Source organism: Petromyzon marinus, chromosome 53 (assembly GCF_048934315.1).
Source record: "Petromyzon marinus isolate PM22_M1 ecotype Great Lakes invasive population chromosome 53, UKy_Petmar_22M1.pri1.0, whole genome shotgun sequence".
Lineage (NCBI taxonomy): Eukaryota > Metazoa > Chordata > Hyperoartia > Petromyzontiformes > Petromyzontidae > Petromyzon > Petromyzon marinus.
In genome coordinates, this window is record NC_133719.1 from 7,961,260 (window position 1) to 7,980,984 (window position 19,725).

The 19,725-nt window shown below is 44.9% G+C and overlaps 2 protein-coding genes across 10 annotated transcripts in view; both read right to left on the reverse strand.

The window, feature by feature from the left end:
* LOC116953868 (disheveled-associated activator of morphogenesis 2-like) overlaps positions 1 to 5,861 on the reverse strand; it is a 120,564-nt gene extending 114,703 nt beyond the window's left edge. For 5 of the 7 annotated variants that reach the window (XM_032974152.2, XM_076051969.1, XM_076051970.1 and 2 more), the window contains exon 1: positions 5,751 to 5,861. The gene's annotated coding sequence lies outside the window, so the exon portion shown is untranslated. The remainder of the gene's footprint in view (positions 1 to 5,750) is intronic. The other 2 variants (XM_032974154.2, XM_032974151.2) reach the window with 1 other exon arrangement.
* Positions 5,862 to 10,499: 4,638 nt separating this feature from the next.
* LOC142905412 (serine protease FAM111A-like) lies at positions 10,500 to 17,382 on the reverse strand. Of its 3 annotated transcripts, XM_076051973.1 has the most exons (4): positions 17,292 to 17,382; positions 16,471 to 16,556; positions 14,873 to 14,958; positions 10,500 to 13,926 (listed from the first exon to the last, which is right to left on the reverse strand). In XM_076051973.1, exon 4 carries the CDS (start codon positions 13,820 to 13,822, stop codon positions 12,179 to 12,181), a length of 1,644 nt encoding a protein of 547 aa, XP_075908088.1. In that variant the 5' UTR covers positions 13,823 to 13,926; positions 14,873 to 14,958; positions 16,471 to 16,556; positions 17,292 to 17,382; the 3' UTR covers positions 10,500 to 12,178. The 3 variants fall into 3 exon arrangements, with proteins under 3 accessions (XP_075908088.1, XP_075908090.1, XP_075908089.1); XM_076051975.1 differs by lacking the exon at positions 14,873 to 14,958; XM_076051974.1 differs by lacking the exons at positions 16,471 to 16,556; positions 17,292 to 17,382 and adding an exon at positions 15,494 to 15,583.
* Positions 17,383 to 19,725: the final 2,343 nt, after the last annotated feature.

Genomic DNA, 19,725 nt, shown 5'->3' on the forward strand with positions numbered 1-19,725 from the left:
GAACAATGATCCTGCGATCTGTAAGTCCCTCCCCATTGTAGACCAGCATCCAATTTATTTCCTTCTACACAATCAGTCCTCTTCTCTCTCTCACCTGCACGCCTTGTGACTTTCTCAGGATGTTGTGCGGTCGTCAATGCTCTCTTCCGACTCCCTTGCACATCACACACACACCTACATACCCCCTGCAGTGCATAACCTCCCATGTGTACGTAACCTTCTCACCAACCCTTCAGTACATAAAGAAAGAGAACCCCCACAGTACAGCCTACACAGGCTGCTGCTGGGTGGGGAAAGTGCTCTCAGACAACACCGATGAAGGCCGGCACGGTGCATGAGCGGGTGGTGTGGTCGGGACAACGACCGGCCGGCCACCTTTGTCTCCCCCCAGAGCCGATGTTTACACATCGCAAAGGCGTTTCGGGGGCTTGAACTCAGCAACTGTGATACAATGAAAAATAAAATCACCTTCATGCTGGGAATTAGAAACCCAATGCAGTCTAAATATCTCTCGGTTAAACGCACATCTAAACTACTCTTCCAACCTTCACCTGCCCAGACAAAACAAAGACAAAGATCCCCCTTACAGACGTAACAAACTGTAGGGGCAAGTGCTGTTAGCAAGCACCTACGAAGGCTGGCACGGCACACGAGGGGGTGGGTGGCCAGCACCACACCCGGCCGCCTTTGTCTCCCCAGTGATGATTTTTACACACCGCACCAGGTAATCATTTGAGGCCGAGTCGACCTAGGGGAGGCCCAGGGCCGGTTCAGATAACCGTCACTGGTGTTGGCCTGTGAGCGGACACACACAACTCGATTTAACCAATCAATGGACCGACCATTCAAGACACCACAGTGCCCTCACCAGAACGACTCAATGGAGAATCAACTCACCACTGCCCTAGTTTTCCCACCTCACCGCTTACGGTCCATCACAGCTCACTTCCCCGCTGCCCAGTGAGATGAGCTATAGAGTTCTGTGCTCGACGTGAACCGACAACACGGCCGAGCGTCGGATTCACACGTGGAAAATAAACAAATCGACCAAAGCCACTTTGACTTTGGGTGGTTGCCCCCATTGTTGGTAATGGGGACACTGGCACATTATTTTGCCCAACTGTCAAATAAAAGTAAATAATAATCGCCAACATGCGAATTGGTCCAACTTTTGTGTTAAAACGGGAGCCTTGTTTGATCAATGTTTTGTTTTCAGGTTGGACCACGTGGTAGTTTCATTCCCAAATTCTTGTCATTAACACTCCACCACTGGATAAAATTATCACATTTACGAATATATTATATAGCTGAAGATATCATTTATAACTAATATCTAATGATAAATTACACGTTTAGAATTATTAGCGATGTAAACATGACCAGCTTGACAAGATTGCCACGTTTGCAAAGAGAAAATGAAAATGGATCATTGCACTGGCTACGAAAACCTACTAATTAAGGAACATGATTTATCTTAATAAAACTAAACTACTTTATTGGCCACGTAACACCCGCTGAGCTATTAGCTCTTTCACACACGTGACCTGGCTATCACAAATGACAGCTCAACAAAGCGGCTTCTCGTGCGGAAATTGATAGCAGCCAACTCTACAAGGCGTGTTTCTATACGTGGAGGGGAAAATCGCGTTATCCGGAGAAAAATCCACACGACCACGAGGAAAACACGCAGACTCCAAATATACAGCAGGCTCCAGCGTCGGGATTGAACCCACGCCCTCCTGCATACCATGGCGAGGGAGATAACATCTAGCCCCATAAGAGTATATATTATTACATTCATTACATGTCACTACTTGTATGAATTACCCATAGATTTCAGCTTGGTTTTAAGATTACCAAGTATCCCATCACCAAAAACAACGCTCAACAATTACCATTCCGCATTTATAACCCTCCACGACTAAACACTCATGATTCATCACTCATCGACGTTCATACTTATTAAATCACTCACCACCAGCCAGCCACTGGGAAAGCAGTCACAACGTGCATCACTCACCGCTAACCACCAAGACTGCTGGGGAAAATGCTATAAAACGCGCATTACACGTACTTACGCACACACGAACATTCACACGCACTCATGGACTTCATTTACATGAAGATTCATATTAAGATCCCCCATACAGGTTACATAAACGGTTGGACCAAGCGTTGTTTGTGAGCACCTGTTAAAGTAAACATAGCTCACTCATGATGCGGTCCCGTCGTATGGACACAGCACCATGCCTGGCTGTCTGTCTCCCCAGTGCTGATGTTTGCACACCATAAACCAGGTTCGCATTTAAAGCCCGAGTCGAACAGGGAAAGACCCAGGACACATTGAGACGCCACTTGCCACTAATTTTAGCCATTACCAAGATTTGAACTCAGCTCGATATTTGCGCATGTACACCTATGCGTATGTACACCTAAGCGTATGTACACCTATGCGTACGTACACCTAAGCGTACACAAAAGCAGGGTGCATTGGTCAGGACACCGCCCGATGAAACCGGCAACCTGAGTTTTGAGGCTGAGTCGACCTAGGGGAGGCCCAGGGCCGGTTCAAATAATCGTCACTGGTGTTTTCCGTGAACAGGAATCGAACCCGGGTCGCTGGGTTCATAGCGCAGCGCGCTAACCGCTACACTACCGCTCCCCACCCACTCCCAAACGCACACGTGTATGTGAATAATGGCATGCGAGGGTTGCCTGTGTATAATATACTGCTGCTCGCCAATCAGAATTGATTTGGGGCTCAGGTGGTGCGGTAATGGCCCTGGTGATGGGCACGCCAACACCAGGGATGGCGAATGGAGACAAAGGAATTAAAGGCTTCAGTCTGCCACGGCACTAATTTCACAAAAGCGGTTGTTTTACTTCGGGGTGGACTGGTGGCGACAGTGGTTCATAAAATGCACCGTGACCACGGGAGACCTAAGTTCGATTCCAAAGCATAGCTAACATCAGTGGAGAGAGGCATTCTAACCCCCACCCACCCTGTCCTCCCGCCCTCCTATTCATAACTGACACAGATTCGCGTTGTGAAGTATGACCACACAACCCTCATGACAGACACTGCATGAGGAAGCCTTTATTCAAAAGCGGACACACAACTGTAAAAAAAGTGTTATCCATTGTTGATGATTATTTTACATAATAGTGCACATTTGTGATGCAGCGTTTTAGATTTTTCCGTTGGTGGTCCATGCAGAGTTGTGAAATTCCAAAAAAACCCACTTGGGCAACGAAGTGGCGATGAGATGGCAGGAGAGCAAATGGTGTTCACGTACCCATCTGCGCAGACCTACGAATATCATCCCCTTTCTGTGGGCAATCCAGTTTGGCCATAAGTGCAAAGCCTAGGCCGTTCGCCATCGCTCGCAGTCTCGCGATCCATCAACCATAAATCAAAATTCCTGCACGCGAGCCGATTTCATCGCCCCCATCTCCACGGCCGTATTTCCTCTTGGGAGTGTTTCCCCTCCTTTGGCTGCCGCTCCGTCATTGGTCTCGACCGGCGGCGGAAACCATCCCGTCTAGTGAACGTGTGCGGCCCAGGCCCACTTCACGGTCGATACGACCCGTAATGGTGAGGTTTTTTTTTTTGGGGGGGGGTTAGATTTCGTACAAATGTGCATCTGTTAAACCCGCCACCACCCGAAACGTGGCAATTAGTTACTCGTTCAGCACAACAAGTTTGTTGGAGAGTAAACCAAGTTTGGCCAGATGACACATTTATATGTACGCAATCCAACCCCCAAAAAAACCCTCGTTATGGATAATATCGGTCGCGGAAGCCTCCTACGTGTCAAACTGGTCAATGCCACGCCTGTAAACTTGCGTGTCACGCGTTCCTGTTTCCGCCTTTCAGTGAAAATCCCAAACACGTATCTCCCCCCAGGCTCCCCCCCCCACTGAGGCTCTCATTGCACGAGACAAAGTCACCATCCCCTTTACGGGAGGCCTCGGAGATTGTTCAGATGTACAGGGACACAGCGGAACGGAATTGGGTCTTGTGGAGCAACGAGAGAGGAGAGCTGGCCGGCGGAGGGGGTACGGGGAAGTAGAAAGGATGACATCTGACTGATCTGTCTGAACCCTAAGGAGGTAGGTAGGTAGGTGGGGGGGGGGGTCGGGGCCTTTTTAAACAAAGGGGACTTAAGGGGGTCTCAGAGACAAAGGGAGAGACGTCGAAAGGGCACGGAGAGGAGTGAGACACAGATGGAGACACGAGAGAGAAGCGGAGAGAGAGAGACGCAAGTTGCGATACAAAAAGGGGAAAGCGTAGCACGCAAACACGAAGACAAGAACGCCACGGGCAAGAGGACGGAGGACGAGTTCGCCACGACAGACACGGAGAGAAACAAAGACGCAAAGCCCTTTGCCAATCCTTCATCAGTCCACTGCTGGATGAGGGCCTCCCCACGGACCTTATCGATGGTGGGGGGCGTTATTTGGATCATTATTTACCTGTGCTGGTTGGTTTGAGGTGGGATTACCGCAGCACGGTTCGGGTGTCACTCGCCGCTGATGTTAGCCGCGAGTGGATCGGGAATGGATCGCCGCTGGGTTGTGCAACGTAGTGCGCTAACCAACGGTGCCACCCACCGCTCCTCGTGTACAAAGGCAAAGGTCCCCCGTATAGCCTGTAACAGACTGCTTGAGCAAGTGCAATCCATGAAGGGCCGGCACGGCGCGCGGGGGTTGTGGATTGTCAACACCACGCCCGTATATATACACACACACTCAGGGCCCTTACATACATCTACACAGGCATATATATAAAGAGCATTTAACGCTAACGCGTGTAACCCAGAGAGACGCTTGAGGCAAGCGTCGTGAGCGAACACCTATTAAGCGCGGACCGAATCCCTCCCGGCCGCCTTTGTCTCCCCAGCGTGTAGGCTGCACACTTGCCCAGTCTACCCCGGCCTTGAATGACCCTGCTAATCCCACTTCATCACATCCAATGAAACGCGACATCACCACCACCACCAACGCGATCACCAACCATCATCATCAGCACAATCAGCACCACCAAAGACAAAGATCCCCCTCCCACCGTATAGCCTTAACAGGCTGTTGAGGCAAGTGCTGTTAGCGTGCATCCATGAAGGCCGACCCCAGCACCACGCCCGGCCGCCTTTGTCTCCCCGACACCGTATCGATGTTTACACACCGCACCAGTTACTCATACGAGGCCGGGGTCTACCGAGGGATAGGCCCCAGGATCGGTTCAAAATAATCGCCGCTGCTATCGGGTCGTGAGGGGGGAATCGCACCTTGGGGTTGCCGGGTTCGTAACGCAGCGCTAAGCACTGCGCCACCGCTCCTCCGTATCACCAACAACACCACCACCATCATCATCATCGCGCGCAGCGTTCAACACAAATGTGCGTCACAGTGCACAGCGCATTGTGTCAATCCACTGCTGGATGAGAGCTCACCCACCCGGGTGAGGAGGCAGGGAGAGGAGGAGGGTGGTGGTGGTGGTGGGCATGCGATTTGACCATACTTCCCCACGCCGGTCCACCACGGCACACAGCATGCAGTTGACCGACGATGCCTTAAACGATGATTGCGCGGTATAAAACCGTAAGCCCGCCGGAACGCGCAGACAATCGTCTACAACAACAAAAAAGAACACTCGACACCCGTACCCTTGTTAGCGCATGCGAATGTAAATAATTGTAAATTTAAAAAACACAAACAAATAAAAAAACCCCGCGCTGTTTGTTGCTTACCTTGACGCGGCGACGCGATGAGGCGAACGCCTTCCCTCCAATGCAAGCAAACCTCTCATTATATTCCCTAGCGCGCATTGGCGACATGGGTGTGGGGGGGGGCGGCGGGGGGGAGGCGCTTCGCCGCTCTCGCTCCGGCCAATCGCGATGCGCCACTCGCCTCATGCGCACTACGAAATACAAACAGATGTTTTAAAATAAGTAAATAAATAATGGTGGCTTGCCGAGGACCAATCAGAAGCGGGCGTTCGGCGCGGGGGTGGGAGGAGTCTGGCGGTGGGGGAGTGGCCTTCAGCAGGAGCATAGAAGTTCGGTACAACAATAAACACATTTTTATTTGGGGATTCTGGGGCATTGGCAGAATTGCAACAAGTACAATTAACTAATGCAAACAAACTCAACGCATTCAATATCACCGTAGCCTAAAAATATAAAAAGGCGTTTTGTAACCCAATATTCACCGCTTCATAGGATGTATCCACAAATCTGGCAGTACGCCTGATGAAGCTAGTTGTAATTACTGGCGAAACGTCGTACTCAGATTGTAAATGTTGTGGCTTGGCTCTCCAACACACCGGTGTGGCTGTACTAGTGACGAATTGGCACGTTCTGTTTACGTGACAAACCTTACTAATTGGCTGTGTCTGGTGGTGGTGGATTTAACGACACACATTTATATACTTAAGCCATCTCACCCCCCCCAAAAAACCTGTATTATGGATATTGGTCGCGAAAGCCTACATGTTAAATTGCTTCATAGCGTATAACAATCTTGATCTGAAGCTTTACGTAGGTACCTACGTGACTTTACCGAAAGAACCAAAGAGTATAGTGTTTAACAAGCCTGCTGATGAGACCAAAGAAAGTAAAAAGGTGGTGTAGAGTTTAAGTGAATAATGGTGAATACTGTTGGTCAGTAAAGCTCGTGGACTGATGGGCTAAACAATGTATTTTTTATGAGGACATGTGGAACAGAGGTATATTCCATGCGGAGGAATGGTACGCTTCTGGAGGACACGTGCAGCGATGGAGCGATGAGGATCCCTGCGTCCAGCAGTGGATCGACCACGGCTAATGATGATTTCAAGCCTATTGTAGTCCATGGATCATAGCAGAAATTGTGTACGAGTAAAAGTGACTACTATTCAGTGATACCAGATTTTATATATATGGACCAAAACAGTTAATTGTGGAATATGATGCTTATAAAATAAGGTTATTTGATGTTACAACGGACATAAATGTGTATTGCATATACAAAATATCCAGACCACCAGGTCAAAAAGCATTGAATGTGTGGTCATTTTTTCTTCATTTAGACTACCGACTTAAAGAGCTCAGTTTCAGTTTTCATTTATTTGGTATAGCCCTGTGAGCCATTCGGCTCTTGAGACTATGTGGTCAACCCACCACACCGTTCTGCGCGTGCACGTTATGTATGTTCATTACCCTGTGAATAACACAACCGGTAATGGTTATGCATTGCATTTTAAGTTAATACGTGACCCCAGCCCCTGCTGCTCTTCGCATCCGATTGGCTCACGAGTGACGACTTCACATTTATCGCCCGTCTGTTTAAGACCAAAACAGTCGGAGGATGTGTCCACAACTCTGGCTGTCGCCTGATGATGCCGGTTGTAATTGCCGGCGAAACGTCGTACTCGAATTGTAAATGCTGTGGGCTTACTCTCCAACACACCGGTGTGCTGAACTAGTAACGAATTCGCACTATTTGTTTACGTGACAACCCTTACTAATTGGCTGTGTCGGGCGGTGGTGGATTTAATGACACATTTATATTGACGCCATCTAACGCAACAACCTCTATTATGCACACAGTTCGTTTGAAGGCCGAGGGCTTTAGAATGTGCAGGGAACTTATTTGTGATGTAAATAACATTTTACGATGGGTTTTCTCGTTGCATTTACATATTTTAATGATGGTATTGTATATTTGCCTTTTATGAGCGATTTAAAGATGCGGTTAGATTATTTGGCTGCTAGAATTATCCACATTGAGATATAATTTGTGGCCAGGTCGCTTCCGTAAAATAATTTAATAGCTCAGTGGCCTTTACCTGGTAAAATAAAAAATAGTTAATTTTTATTGTTAGTGACTTGCTTACATTTCCTATACTTTGCACTCCTATCGTGTTTTTGTGTTGTTTTTTTATAATTTTCTTCACCGTCCCTACTGGACATCTGTGAAAAAGAGCTTTATAGCTCATCGGATTCCTCTGGTATGCATAAATATTCAGATTCTGTTGCTTTCACAGGCGATACCAATCAGGACAATAAGCACTGTACAGTAGTTCGTCTTGGCTTAATGTGGGAACTAGTCGCCCTCTAGCGAAATCTACTCACAGAAGAGTGAATATATAAACTATTTTTATTTTACCAGGTAAGGCCCACTGAACTATGTAGCTCTTTTTTTCATAAGCGACCTTGCCACAAATGATCGCTTAAGGAAGTGGCTTGTCATGTGGAAATGTATAGTAATACGCCGACATATATGTAACATGTATGAATACGTATTATATTCTTGGTTCTTTCGGTAAAGTCACGTAGATGGGAAACAATAAAATAATAAAAAATACATAAAACAATATTGTTTTATAAAATAATAAAAAATATTGTTTTATATTTTTTATTCGTTTATTGTTTACCTTCTACGTGAATTTACCGAAAGAACCAAGAATATTAATCCCTGCAGTCACAAAAGCTTTAAATCAAAATTTAATACGTATCATGTTAAATTATGCCATGTATTATGTGTTTTGCGGCCAACTGTGATCTATGCATAAAAGAGAGGGTCATGCCTATAAACGTTTGGCAGTTTAACAATCTTAGTTCAAGGAAACGTGACTGATGTCACAATGATGAAGCCGGTCAAGAGTTTGTGTTGAATCAAAGCTGCTGCGTGTGTGCAGTCTCAGAAGGATGTGTGTGCGGCTGATGGGATGAGAAAAATACGTTTATTTTTTTACGTGGACGGGCAGAAATGTGGAGGCATATTGTGTTATTTTATTGTGACGGAAATAAATGCGCACCAAATTATTCATTGAGAAAGGACACGGAGCCTGCTTGTTTAGAGCTTCTCCCGTCTTAACCTTTATTTTTTTTTATCACGGTCACTGAGCACAGGCCCAAAAAACAATAAGACCAGCAATAAAGCGCACAACTGTTGAATTTGTAACGAATAAGAGTTGATGAGCTTGGCAAAATAAAGCAAGGTTATACGAGCTTTAAATTGAAGAACGTACAAGTCCTAAATAATGTGTGGAGGAATAAATGAGTGACATTCATGGGAACAGTAGCAATGGTAGAAGAGTGATGAGCTTTCACACCAAACATGTTCACAATTATATGTATTAGTCCATTGCTTGCGTTGTACATTATTAAACTGTCTATTTAAGTCAAGGTCGATCAAACATGTTTCATATGGACGATATATTGCAGTGAAAAGTAAGCGAGCAGCCCTGAATAGTTGCGGTGGCGAGATGTTAACTACCTCGCCTGGTATGCAGGAAATCGTGGGATTCGATCCTGACCCTGACACCTGCTGTATATTTTGAGTTTGTGTCTCTCTCTCCCCGTGGTGGCATGGAATTCTGCCCGGGTCCTCCGGTTTTTCCCTCCACATTTAGAAACATGCTTTCTTTCTTACTTGGCTGCTGTAAATTTCCACATGATAAGCCACTTTGTGACCGGGTCGCTTCTGACAAAAAGAGCGAATAGCTCAAGTGGGCTTTACCTGGTCAAATCAAACTTAAGCTTAGTTTTTGCTTGCTTACGCCACTGCTGACGAGTTTCCACAACAGGGAGCTGTAGAAAGAGATCGATCCGTGTCCGTAAAAAATGACATTCAGCTGCTGGAGCACGCATCTACAGTTGTTTTAAGCTAAAATTATAATTATGCCCTAACTTGATAACGATACATCAAAGAACACAAAATTCACAACACCGGCTGTGGTCCTTTCCTATGGAGTTGAGAACGGTGGCGTGCTGTATCTGCAAGCCGAGTCCGTGACCCAGTGTTCAATACACACACATGCACTCGCCTTTCATTGTACCTTTATAATGACAATAGATTCAACCTACGGTAAGTGGACTGGTGGCCACGAGAATGATCGAGAATAGGGGCGTGGCCAAGTGGCTCATTGATAAAGAAATCCTTCCCGGGACGAGTGCGTTGAAGTCATCTTTACGCCTGTATAGAAGAGGGCTATTCATCGTGTTGGTTCGTGGTCATTGTGCAGATGGCCGTCAGGACCCGGTTAATCTCGCACGTTTCGGAGTAGGATAAAGCCGTAGTCGGTCACACACAAGGTCAAGCCTTGGCCGTGAGGCCTAGCTGGATATGCGCATGGGTGGACCTCCGCTCAGGTCTAGTCGATAGCGTGAATTGTTGATCGAGCCTTTGCGTTGGGTCTAGCACAGGTGTTCTTCATTTCAAGGCCCGCGGGCCACTGACGGCCTCCTGGTGGCCTTTAGTGCTGCCCCCGACGATAACAAATGGTGAAAACACCCCCGTGCCGGCGGAGTGATTGATGTCTTAACAGCTTCAGTGGCCCCCCTCTTAAAATTGGTTTTAAAAACACCACTGGTCTCGAAGCTGCCGGTTCAAGTCCTGGCTGATGATCTTGAAGCGAGCTAGGTGCACACACGATCGGGCCTAATTAATTGTGCACATGGTAGTTTGGCAGTGATGCACTGAATGTGTTGAATACAACTGCGTCCTGGAGGCTCTTACACTTGTTTGAATTTTAATGTTTTACTTTTAACAAATGTAAAAACAGGTAACTTGTGTACTTGATCGACTTTATTTCAGTTATGGATATTTAATTAACTTGTTACCAGGTTTCAAGACATCAAATACATCAGCCACTGGTGCTTGGCAAGGGAACACGTACAAACGCATACCTTCCCAACACAAACATTACTGGAAAAAAATACATTTTACAAATTGCACGTATACCATATACGAAAAATCTGATTATCAATAAATCAACCTGTCATTTGAAAATATTTTATATGCATGATTTCATAAACAATATACAATAAAATTTTCGATTTAAAGCTTTAATGACTGCAGGGATTCATCTTCTTGGTTCTTTCGGTAAAGTCACGTAGAAGGGAAATAATTAAATAATATGACTTAAACTTTTACATGTTTTATTTTTATTATTTTATTAATTCCCTTGTACGTGACTTTACCGAAAGAACCAAGAAGAATATACAATACAGTATAGCGAAGTTACTAATTTTTAATGGCACCTACGCCATCGAATGTAAGAGAGAAAACAGGTTACGTATATCTTGAATCAAACACTACAAGCGGTTCATAATCTATTTAATATCTGGCATTGCCCATTTAAAGCTTGTGCCATGCGGCACTTGTGAAGTTAAAAACGAGTACAAAAAGGTTGTGGTCATGAAAAACGCGTCACCGAATGTCATTATCAAGGCCTAGGGAAATGAGTGTGAAACTTGATCATCGTGATAATGGAAAGCAGGGGTTATGCATAAGATACATTAAACATTGCAGATTATGAAAACTCATCTGAGGCCGATGTTTATAGGTCTCCGTCATTCAGAATTTCAAACGATCTGCCCGTGGCGGTATTCCTACGCTTGCAGCCACAATATAACAGATACAGTATAAGCATTTTTGTGAGATGTGCTGCTGCTGTATTACCATGTTATTGGTAAACGTATTGCATAAAAAGTATGGGGACCCCATCAAACGCAAAACCAAACAATAAGTTTGCATTCACCGGGTCCAGGAAGAAAAACAGGACAAGGTGAACGCTGCGCTCCCATGAGAATACAGCGGGTAAGTTAGACCCGGCCACGCGAGTGGTAAGTTTTGCAGCCATTAATCTATGTAGAGTACATTAAGTCGCTCAGTTCGGTGAGCTACATACACACTTAGCTCGGATGACACAAGCCAACGCAGCTGAGACGCGCTCCGTTAAAAGCATAATCTTGCAATTAGCTTAATGGCCACGTTTTCAATTCGCGAAATTGCCAATTACCCAAAAGACCTGAAATTAGCTTGAGATAGCATTCCCCAAGTATGCTTAAACATTATTGGACGTAAAAGTTTATTTTAAACCGCTTTTCCCGCTCTATTCCCCTTGCCTTTCCCCAGTGTGTTCGTTATCTACCCCCTTGCCCCCTCCCATTTAAAAGCTTCATTTTCCCTGCACGTGGTTTCCCACGTGGGTGGGGCAGCGAGTCCAATTTCCCACTTGGTAAGGTCCTGCCGTTTGTGCCCCCCAACCCCCATTTGCGATAGACGTATTACGCGGGGTTCGCATTGTTACAATAAAAACTTAAGTTGATTTTAAATTAGGATTGCTTGCCTCTAAGGGGGTGGGGGGGGCAAGGGGACAAATGAGTGGGGCTGAGCGAAACGTATGATCTTATGACTCATCCATTGGCTCAGGTTTAAAAGCATCTTGCCCTGGAAAGCACGTACTTAAGAGCTCCGGGTTATGCTTTCTCACGTAGTTTATGATAGCACGGATTTCAACCCCGATTTCCAATATGTAACGCACCGTTTTTTTTTGTTCTAGCAATAAACCGGATGTGTGCATCGCTACAAGTTTTCCACTTGTATTTATCACAGGCGAGCCTGAAGCGCCGTGAAAAAAAGACGTGTCATAAGTTACCCTGTCTACACTCATGAAATCCTTATAACCATACAAATGAGTACCATACTTTCGAGTACATTTATTTCTTGCCATTTCGTCCCGCTTTGCTGGTAGTACAATGTCTGTGAAGTCTATTTCTCTCAGGTCCCCACCAGGATGACCTATCAGTGCAACTTTCCCTTTGGGCTCACCATCTTCACAAAGGCCACCAAAAGGCACCGATTCTGGGTTTACTGAAATGTCCGGCACTTTTTCATCTGCTAGCTTCAGGATTACAAAATCTAAATTGTCGCCAAAGCGCTTTAATTTTTCTGTAGCACAGTAACTGTACACTCTTCCATCCAATTCCATCCACGTTGGCTCTTTATCATAGCTTACGTAGTCAAAACATACAAATATGTTATCTGCTATATCTTTAACGCAGCGTGTATGAATATCATGTGAAAATGAGATTTCAATTAATGAAAGTGCCAAATCAATCACATGATAACAAGTCATAATGTAACCATCATTCAAATGAATGCACGTTCCAATTTTGGATTTGGCTTTTCCCAAGCCCACAATCGCAACTTGCTTTTTCCGTAAATAAACATGGTCAATCATGCTATCGGATACATGATTTGATACCTTTCCATGTAATTTTTCCAATATTTTAGCTCTCTGCAAATTACATCCAAGTTGTTCTGCTGCTTGCTTTTTACGTCGCACATGTGTATCCTGCAGCCACTGAGAATTTGACTTCTGAAGCCCACTTTCAATGTCGTCTTTTTGAGATTCACAGACTCGACTGGTCTCGGCGCTGCCTCCAGTATGCACAGCACCTACAGTATTTTCAGACACTGAAGCATCCAATGTGCTTCCTCCTTTAAACCTTTTTCTTGTATTTAGCGAGACTCCAAACAGCTTATGTTCATGTAGTTTTACAAGCTCTTTGGTATCCACTCGAGCAACGACTGAGTCGCACGCTGTCAAAATGAAACGATCAATGTAGCCTGGCTTGAACCGGCCATCTTTCATGAGAGCATCGTGCAGACTTTCGTTTTTGTGTGCAGCTACACAAATATTTATAACTTGAAGTTTCTGGGTTAAAATGCCAACTTGATTTTGACACCTAATGTTAAAGTAGGTAAGCTGGCTAATGTCGCTGAACTTTCGCATCTCTATTTTTGTTACCTTGCTATCCTTTATGACTTCTATTTCCTTCGTCGATTGTAAAATCTCAAAAGGTGAGTTATTGTTGATCCAAATTGATTGATCGGATAGCCCCTTTAACCAAAACGAGTCAATATTCAGCACGCTCTTCACTCTTTCACCAATTATCTCCGACGGAGAACAAGTAATGGCATGAACATTGCCGCTATAATGGAAATGAAACGTTAACGAATCGCAGGAGCTGACTTCAGTCGCTGTCATGATCAGTTGCAGTTTCCTCTGGCGTGTGGTGTTGATGTTTTTTTCTGGTTTCCGTGTTGTATGGAGTGTTGGTCGATACACTTAAAAAAGATCATGCAATAATCCTGCAAAGAGAATGATTACTTAGAATTTTGGGATGAAACATTCATAAATGTAGACTGATGAAATACAACAAAATGTAAAACACTTAAATAATGTTTTACCCCATGGCACACCTACAGCACCCTTGTTAAATACTTATTTCCTGCGATAATTATATCGTTTTGGTGATCTGTGCCTAACGCCTGACACTACACTGTGTGACGCTGGGCAGGCTACGTGGATTTTCATGCAATAAAATCATGAAAGGCTGATTAAAATTGTAACTAATTAACAGGTCCCTGCAGGGTGGGCTGGTAGGACAAGTCTCTGCGCTGTCTATTGCTGATTTTACACCCAACAGCACGAGATTTCACTTCGTTAAAGTATTGAAAGGGGACGGACGGACACATTAATCTATTGCAGGCTGGTACACTCAAGTTTACAACTTCGTTCCTACCAGTATTAGTTTGTTATTACAGGCATAATACATTCTCTACAAAAAAATCTACCAGCACCGCTTTTGATGAAAGCCAAGTCCGCCCCTGTCTTAGTATTATATATTTTCGTTTTGCACGCCGTTAGAAAATAATACATAATCTAATCAGTTATCATTGCTGCATTTGCTATCACTCAATAAGTCACAAGGACAAACCTTTGAGTAGATTGGACTTTATCTAAACGAATCAGTTTTTTTTCTATGAACAACTTTATTACGTTGCTTTGTCAAGACGCAAAAATCCAACCAACATCAAAGTGCCGATTCAACAAAATTTATCAAGGAAAACTTTTTGGGTGATGAACGAAAATTTACACCGAATGTGATTATAAAAATAGGAAATTTTGATTCAATACAAACTTTACATTTTAGTAATTTTAATGAAATACATTTTTTCATGAACCCGTCATATAACAAACAATTACACTGTCACATAGCAGAAAAAGAATGGATGATTTACGCTTCATAATCACCTTCGTAGAAATGTGTCCAGTGTCACCAGCAGACGTGATCGTTTGGATTTTTTCAACCCTCCTTCTTTATAACTTTCACAAGAATTCTGCAACAACAAAATAAGCCAACACGATTCCAGGGCAAGTTTTTTTGTTTGTTTGTTTGTTTAAGGGGGCCTGCTTCCCCTGCTCTTGTGCGATGAAATTATTTGAATTAAACTGAACAGGTAAGCGTCAAACTACGGCCCTTCTCCACGCGCGTCTACGCACGACATCCAGCAGTGGATCAACAGCAATAGGGGCGGGGGGGGGAGGGTTCTCTCTTAACCTGCACATGACATTGTTGTTAACCACCGCGCCACTTAGCGTGGTAACTACGTGGGGGTGATGGTAATGACGACGGTGACGATGGGAGTTGGTAATGTTGGATCTTATCAAAGAGAAACGGTGACGCACGATGGTTGTATAGGCACTCTGGCCCACACAACGTGGAGCTCGAACATTCTGAAACATGCGCCGACGTGGTCGCTGCGTGTTTATTACTCGTGCTGGGCAATACAATGTTCAATCAAAACGTTACGTACGTACACAAGAGCGATATTCGGCATGAGATAACCGCGCGAGAAAAAAATGTCGACTCACCACCTTGCACCGCAGCCAAAAGCGATGAAAAAAAGCGCGCGAAAAAAGTTGGCCGGGCGGTGAAGTCACTCAGGTGGGCGTGGCCACATCTGCCCCCTCCCCCCAGCTTACCCCTCCCCCCCCCCACCTAACCCCCCCCACCTAACCCCCCCACCTAACCCCCCCACCTAACCCCCCCACCTAACCCCCCCACCTAACCCCTCCACCTAACCCCTCCCCCCCACCTAACCCCTCCCCCCCACCTAACCCCTCCCCCACCTAACCCCTACTCCCCCACCTAACCCCCCCCCACCTAACCCCTCCCACCTAACCCCCCCCACCTAACCCCCCCACCTAACCCCTCCCACCTAACCCCCCCCACCTAACCCCTCCCACCTAACCCCTCCACCTAACCCCTCCCCCCCACCTAACCCCTCCTGTCCCACCCTCCCCCACCTAAACCCTACATGGATTTTCATGCAATAAAATCATGAAAGGCACACTAAAAGTTGTAACTATTAGTTTGTTACTACAAGCATAATACATTTTCTATAACAAAAAATCTACCGGCACCGCTTTTGATAAAAGCCAAGTAGGCCCCTGTTTTAGTATTTTATCTTTTCGTTTCCACGCCGTGACAGAATAATAAATCATTTAATCAGTTATCATTCCTGCATTTGCTATCACTCAATAAGTCACAAAAACAAACCTTAGAGTATATTGGACTTTATCTAAACGAATCAGTTTTTTTTCAGTCAAGACACAAAAACCTAAACATCAAAGTGGCGATTCAACAAAATTTATCAAGGAAAACTTTTTGGGTGATGAACGAAAATTTACACCGAATGTGATTATAAAAATAGGAAATTTTGATTCAATACAAACTTTAGATTTTAGTAATTTTAATGAAATACATTTTTTCATGAACCCGTCATATAACAAACAATTACACTGTCACATAGCAGAAAAAGAATGGATGATTTACGCTTCATAATCACCTTCGTAGAAATGTGTCCAGTGTCACCAGCAGACGTGATCGTTTGGATTTTTTCAACCTTCCTTCTTTATAACTTTCACAAGAATTCTGCAACAACAAAATAAGTCGCGTAACATTTACAAGATGTACAAATACCATGACAACAGTTGCTTGGTTACACTATTACACTGAGAATAGTTTTTTTTCTCTTGCATACGCATTCCACGCGGTGTTTTTTGTGCACAACTGGATACGGACCATCACCTCGCGCGTGCTACGATTAAATCCCCGACAATTTGACGAAACCGTCATGATTCAGAGGCCCCCAACATGATTCCAGGGCAAGTTTTTTTTTGTTTGTTTGTTTGTTTAAGGGGGCCTGCTTCCCTGCTCTTGTGCGATGAAATTATTTGAATTAAACTGAACAGGTAAGCGTCAAACTATGGCCCATCACCACGCGCGTCTACGCACGACATCCAGCAGTGGATCAACAGCAATAGGGGCGGGGGGGGGAGGGTTCTCTCTTAACCTGCACATGACATTGTTGTTAACCACCGCGCCACTTAGCGTGGTAACTACGTGGGGGTGATGGTAATGACGACGGTGACGATGGGAGTTGGTAATGTTGGATCTTATCAAAGAGAAACGGTGACGCACGATGGTTGTATAGGCACTCTGGCCCACACAACGTGGAGCTCGAACATTCTGAAACATTCGCCGATGTGGTCGCTGCGTGTTTATTACTCGTGCTGGGCAATACAATGTTCAATCAAAACGTTACGTACGTACACAAAAGGGATATTCGGCATGAGATAACCGCGCGAGAGAAAAATGTCGACTCACCACCTTGCACCGCAGCCAAAAGCGATGAAAAAAAGCGCGGGAAAAAAGTTGGCCGGGCGGTGAAGTCACTCAGGTGGGCGTGGCCACATCTGCCCCCTCCCCCCACCTTACACCTCCCCCCCCACCTAACCCCTCCACCTAACCCCCCCCACCTAACCCCCCTCCACCTAACCCCCCCCCACCTAACCCCCCCCCCACCTAACCCCTCCCCACCTAACCCCTCCCACCTAACCCCTCGCCCCCACCTAACCCCCCCCACCTAACCCCTCCCCTTTTCCCCCTCCCCTCCCACCTAACCCATCCTGTCCCGCCCTCCCCCACCTAAACCCTACATGGATTTTCATGCAAAAAAATCATGAAAGGCACACTAAAATTGTAACTATTAGTTTGTTACTACAAGCATAGTACATTTTCTATAAAAAAAAATCTACCGGCACCGCTTTTGATAAAAGCCAAGTAGGCCCCTGTTTTAGTATTTTATCTTTTCGTTTGCACGCCGTGACAGAATTATACATCATTTAATCAGTTATCATTCCTGCATTTGCTATCACTCAATAAGTCACAAGGACAAACCTTAGAGTATATTGGACTTTATCTAAACGAATCAGTTTTTTGCAGTCAAGACACAAAAACCTAAACAGCATAAAAGTGCCGATTCAACAAAATTTATCAAGGAAAACTTTTTGGGTGATGAACGAAAATTTACACCGAATGTGATTATAAAAATAGGAAATTTTGATTCAATACAAACTTTACATTTTAGTCTTTTTCATGAAATACATTTTTGTATGAACCCCTCATATAACAAACAATTACACTTCTAGATTTGAAGCTTTCTAGACTGCAAGGATCCATACTCTTTGGTTCTATTCGGTAAAGTCACGTAGGTAAAAATAAATAACAAAAAAATCACGACGTCTCGGCTACAACACAAGTGGCCTTCATCAGGTGAAGGGACTGGACTGTCCAGAGGACAGCGTTGGAGTGAAGACAGCAAGCCCAGGTCACGTCCTTTAAGCTGTGTGGGAGGAAACAAAAAACGCCTTGACAAAGGAATTAGCATAACAATGATGTACTGGACCGGCACGGTGGGGGGGGGGGGGGGTAGTTTACATAATGTTGGTGTGAAGGCAAATAAGCTGCTGTGAAAGTTTGGAATACCACTACTTGAATAAATATACTGTACCATTGAAAATTAGTTTAATGTTTGGTTTGATTTAGAACATCTTTCCAATGATTGCTTAATTTGAAACCATCCTCTCGGTTGAAATTGTGTCTGTGTTTGTAAATCTGAATTGCCTCGTGGACAAATCTCTGATAAAAACCCGTGGGTTTGCAGAGAACCTTGGTATCGGAGAAAACTATATCGTGATCACCCACAGCGTTGTAACAGTGATCAGCTACAGCAGAAGAATTCGTTCTGCCGTGTTTCAAATCTGATTTGTGCTCGCGAATTCGGTCAGAGACATGTCGTTTCGTCTCCCCAATATAGCAGTCACCACAGGTGCAGCTCAGTTTGTAAACCCCGGGGTACTGTAAGTCAGGAACGACATCCTTTACGGATGGGATCAGGTCACGGATTTTGTGTACTGTATTGAACCGGACCAGGATCTTGTGTTTGTTTAGAATTTTGGAGATCTTTTTAGTAACGCTTGCTATATATGGTAGTGTGATGGTTTTAACCGGAGTATCAAGTGGTTGTTTCTGTATGAAGGGAGAAACAGCTTGGCGGATGGTACGGTCAGAGTATCCGTTTCTCTTGAGGGCCAGGTGTACATGTTTTAATTCACTGGTCATGTGGTGTTGGTCCGAAATACAATGTGCCCTATGGTATAACGTTTTGATGAGATAATTCTTTTGAGCTGGGTGGTGGTGGGATTCAGGTTTCAAGTAGGAATCTGTGTGGGTGGGTTTCCTGTAGACAGAATGCCCCAGTGAGCCATCAGTGCAGGTGTGTCGGGGTCTAGTCCATGTTGGACCAAATTTTCAATTACTTCAATGGTATCAGGTACTGGGACCTTGGTGTTACTAAAAAGATTTCCAAAATTCTAAACAAACACAAGATCCAGGTCCGGTTCAATACAGTACACAAAAATCGTGATCTGATCCCATCCGTGAAAGATGTCCTTCCTGACTTAACAGTACCCCGGGGTTTACAAATTGAGTTGTACCTGCGGTGATTGCTATATCGGGGAGACAAAGCGACATGTCTCTGACCGAATTCGTGAGCACAAATCAGATTTGAAACACGGCAAAACAAATTCTTCTGCCGTGGCTGATCACTGTTACAACGCTGTGGGGGATCACGATATAATTTTCTCCGATACCAAGGTTCTTTGCAAACCCACGGGTTTTTATCAGAGATTTGTTCATGAAGCAATTCAGATCTACAAACACAGACACAATTTCAACCGAGAGGATGGTTTCAAATTAA